General features: G+C 35.1%; 1 protein-coding gene across 1 annotated transcript; it reads right to left on the reverse strand.

The window, feature by feature from the left end:
• Positions 1-266: 266 nt before the first annotated feature.
• LOC145157157 (NAC domain-containing protein 7-like) lies at positions 267-3022 on the reverse strand. The gene is made up of 4 exons (XM_079076263.1): positions 2700-3022; positions 1589-1783; positions 1119-1393; positions 267-975 (listed from the first exon to the last, which is right to left on the reverse strand). Exons 2-4 carry the CDS (start codon positions 1746-1748, stop codon positions 373-375), a joined length of 1038 nt encoding a protein of 345 aa, XP_078932389.1. The 5' UTR covers positions 1749-1783; positions 2700-3022; the 3' UTR covers positions 267-372.
• Positions 3023-3730: the final 708 nt, after the last annotated feature.

Consider the following 3730-nt stretch of genomic DNA (forward strand, 5'->3'; position numbering starts at 1 on the left):
TTATTAATTGGTGAACCTAAAAGTTTTTTTATTAATTAAATAAACATCAGTTTAAGTGCATGCAGCTGCCAACTATAGCAAAAACATAATGAAGCCCATTACACATAACAGACAATGCTGTGATCCCAAGTAATCATAAAATACAGCAGCACCCCCCTTCTCTATTTCTTCGATGGTTTTAGTTACAATAATACCCATCAAATAAGCTAATTGAGAGTGCTAATCAAGAGGCATAATACTCTATATAGGCTAGGTAAAAGAGTTAATTAATAAGGTCGATCATACATGTACCACTTTATAGGTCTTTATTATGTACAAGAATTAAGAAGAGTTAATAATTTCAAGGAAAGAAGGATATTAATTAATATTCCATCATTTCCATAGATCTATTTGGCAACTGGAGATGGGATTTGATGCATCTTCTTGCAATACTATTTCTTCTTCTGCATTTGTGTAGGCTTGTTCATGATTTCCCTTGATCGAAACATGATCGCCTTCGTTAAGTAATTGTGATGCAACAAACTTGTCAAGAACACGCCAATCCGTCATTTGATCATTAAAGTTTTGGTCTTGATGATGTTGTTGATGGATGTTGTTATGGTGTTGAGTGAACAAGGTAGGCTCTAGATTGATGCTTCGTTGGTTTATGTCGATACCATAGTTAATGGGCATTGAAGAATTGCAGGTTGGGAGAAGTTTTGGACTCTCTAGATGAGGGAGTGGGAGACGATGGCCTGGGGTAATCTGGTAATTTTGCAGCTGTGAATCTAGTTCTTTCTTGCAAGAACCATACGGGTATTGGTAATTACCAGTGTTACCCAAGTTGGATCGGGTGTTGTTTTGTGATGGTGAGTCGATTTCAGGCATGAATGAGACTTGATGATCATCGTACCAGATTGGTTCATGCTCGCTTGCTCTCCTGATCATAGCGGGTAGTCGTTTCTTGAAAACCCTACATACCACCCACCCTTCTTCCTGTTTTCAGATAAAAGAGATTGAATTGAATAAATTAGGCATTAGTGATTGGTTACATATGATCGATGATGTATTACATCCTCATTGGAAATCTTGGATTCATGACTAATTAAGACTATTTCTTGTGGTATAATGAAACTTGCCTGTGTCGTGGTTGCGTTTTCATCTGTTTCAAGGCGATACTCGTGCATGATCCAATCCGATTTTAGTCCATTAGGGGCTCGGCCTTTATAAAACACCAACGTCTTTCTCATCCCGACCAACTCATGCTTCGAGTAAATCGCTTTATCCCTTCCTGTTGCCTTCCAAAATCCAGCTGCAGTAGCTCTATTTGTGCGGGAACCTGTTGGGTATTTCTTATCTTTATGACTAAAGAAATACCAATCGTTTTGTTCTTCTGTACCTAGTCTGCATAGCTCTATATAAGTTTACAAATTAATTAGGATCTTTCAAGCAAAAAATAGTTTCTGGTGCGAAATCAACTAATTTGTGCACGATTTTAGTGAATAAGTGTGTTGATAAGAATTAAGAAATTTCAAGCTAGATAGTATATATAAAAATGCATGGCATACGGAACCCTTGAAATTACGAATTAAGTCGACTATATATGTACCTTGAAGATCCCATGGCTCAATTTTGTAAAGATCCACGTCTCTGATGACGTCTAATTCAATTGTCCTGGAGTTAATTTTTTTCCTAAGGTAGTAATCCACGAGTTCTTCGTCGGTGGGATGAAACCGAAAGCCAGGGGGAACATGCGAAAAAGTATTCATGTTTTTCCGGTTTCTTTATGTATACAACTTGAGACCTGCATTTCAATCATCTTCTTGATCAGTCTACATGTTTCATGACTATCAAGACATAAATTATGAAGTACGCGTATATTAAACCGAGATCTATGTTATAGAGAGAATCGCACTTTCACTACGCTCGTTTTATATATTCGGTCATTGCGGTTTGAAAATCATTACTAAAAACCATTAATTCAACCGTTATAAAAATGATTCAATCTAGCAATGAGCAAGAAAGGTACAATATCAGCATTCTAAATTCTATTGCTCTCATTAACTGTGATACCACCGAGACAACTTTATATTGAACTGAAGTAACATTTAAGCAATAAGTACCCTGGTGATTCAGTGGGCAATCCATACATAGAACGAGATTTAAAATCAGTACCTCAAAGTCATCCTAACAAGCCCTAAATCAGTTGAACAAATGAACAAGATTATCGCCGTCTTTTGCTATCCTCATCGACCAACATTACATTAAATTATCTTTGTGAGGTAGTATAACTAATCTCCAAAGATTACATGACAGAAGCATGTATATCAACTATCAAGATCGAAGCTTAAATTAACGTGGTAAAACAAATATGCCACATAAAAGAAACCAGATAATGATCATACACTTTCTCGATAGACATACATAGTTAAATTTCAACTACCAAACTCTATCGATCACCTTTTCCCATTCCACATATATATACAGAAACTGTGTTCGTCATAACGAACAGCATGGCAATAAAAGTAAAAGCTAAAGCTCATGTGATAATTAGGTTGCATGTCATGATAAAAAAAATGTCGTATAGTTATCTACAAATTACTCAAAAGAGTATATTTTTGCTTATCATATGAAGATATATATACTCATGAAGTGTGATCATATATTATACTTAAATTCAAGAACTAGCTAGAGCTAGAGAGATAAGGTGGGAAACTTACACAGCAAGATCCAAATGGATGTGGGCGAACTTAAGATAAATTGCTCTTTTTGGAATGACGAGTCTAGTTCCTCCAAGAATATGATAACTACTGATCAAAGGCTAAGCGAAACTATGTTTTTCAAAACTTACAGAACTTATAGATCCAAGAAAGTACAAGAGACTTAATTAAAAAAGAGTTTTTTCTGTTCTCCGGGGGATTTGAACCATTTCTGTTGCCTAAATGGCTCGTTCCCCGAAGCAAAAAGTTTGTTTGGATGGGAAGATGCTAAAAGTGGAAAGGTCAAGATGATGAATTAGGGTTATATAAGAGGAGCCAGGTTGAGGGTGGAGAAGAAGGGATTGTATAGAGAGAGAAAATAGACAAAGAAACCCCAATGATGAGAGATGATGACATATGAGTGAGTAAAGGCTAGAGAGAGATGTTTGTTGTAGGCTATCTTTGTCTTTCACTGTCTGATGGGGCTAAATTGGTGGCCAAGATTTTTTGCTCTAAATACGAGTGGTGATTAACACCAACCCACCAGCAACGGATCGAGACTTAAACTCATTCACTTGCTTTGCAAAACTGTGTAACTAATTAGCTATCGATCTAAAAATTAGTTAATATTTATTGGTTCAAAGGTTTTCAAAGATATCCACAATGCATTGAATTTAATACAGGTGAATGATTGTCACGTCATTTTCTATAATTTATAAAACTTTATAATTTTTTTACTATAATATATTGAACTCTACAAAGTTCAATAGAATATTATAAAATGTAATTTATAGTAAATATCTAAAAATTAAAAACTTTTCTTTTTTCTATTGAAGAGTTCAATGACCATTGAACTCCAAATTCATTGAATGTCAATGTGGCATCTCATAATGGAAGCGTTTCATCCATTGAATGACGCATAGACTTGTCACCTCATTCAACTCTCTCATTAAATTCACCATTGTAGATCCTTTAACTATCTACAATAATTATTGATTTAAAAATGTGTTATTTACTAAAATGACGATCGACCTAGTTTTTGTGCCCGTGGA

The sequence above is a fragment of the Lactuca virosa genome, chromosome 2 (genome assembly GCF_052849685.1).
Source record: "Lactuca virosa cultivar CGN04683 chromosome 2, Lactuca_virosa_CGN04683_v6, whole genome shotgun sequence".
In the NCBI taxonomy this organism is placed as follows: Eukaryota; Viridiplantae; Streptophyta; class Magnoliopsida; order Asterales; family Asteraceae; genus Lactuca; species Lactuca virosa.

Coding starts and splice junctions, on each gene's coding strand:
- LOC145157157 (XM_079076263.1), bottom strand. CDS start 1,748: ATGAATACTTTTTCGCATGTTCCCCCTGGCTTTCGGTTTCATCCCACC. Junction 1,394..1,588: donor TGAGCCATGGGATCTTCAAG/GTACATATATAG, acceptor AAACTTATATAG/AGCTATGCAGACTAGGTACA. Junction 976..1,118: donor AAAACGCAACCACGACACAG/GCAAGTTTCATT, acceptor ATCTGAAAACAG/GAAGAAGGGTGGGTGGTATG.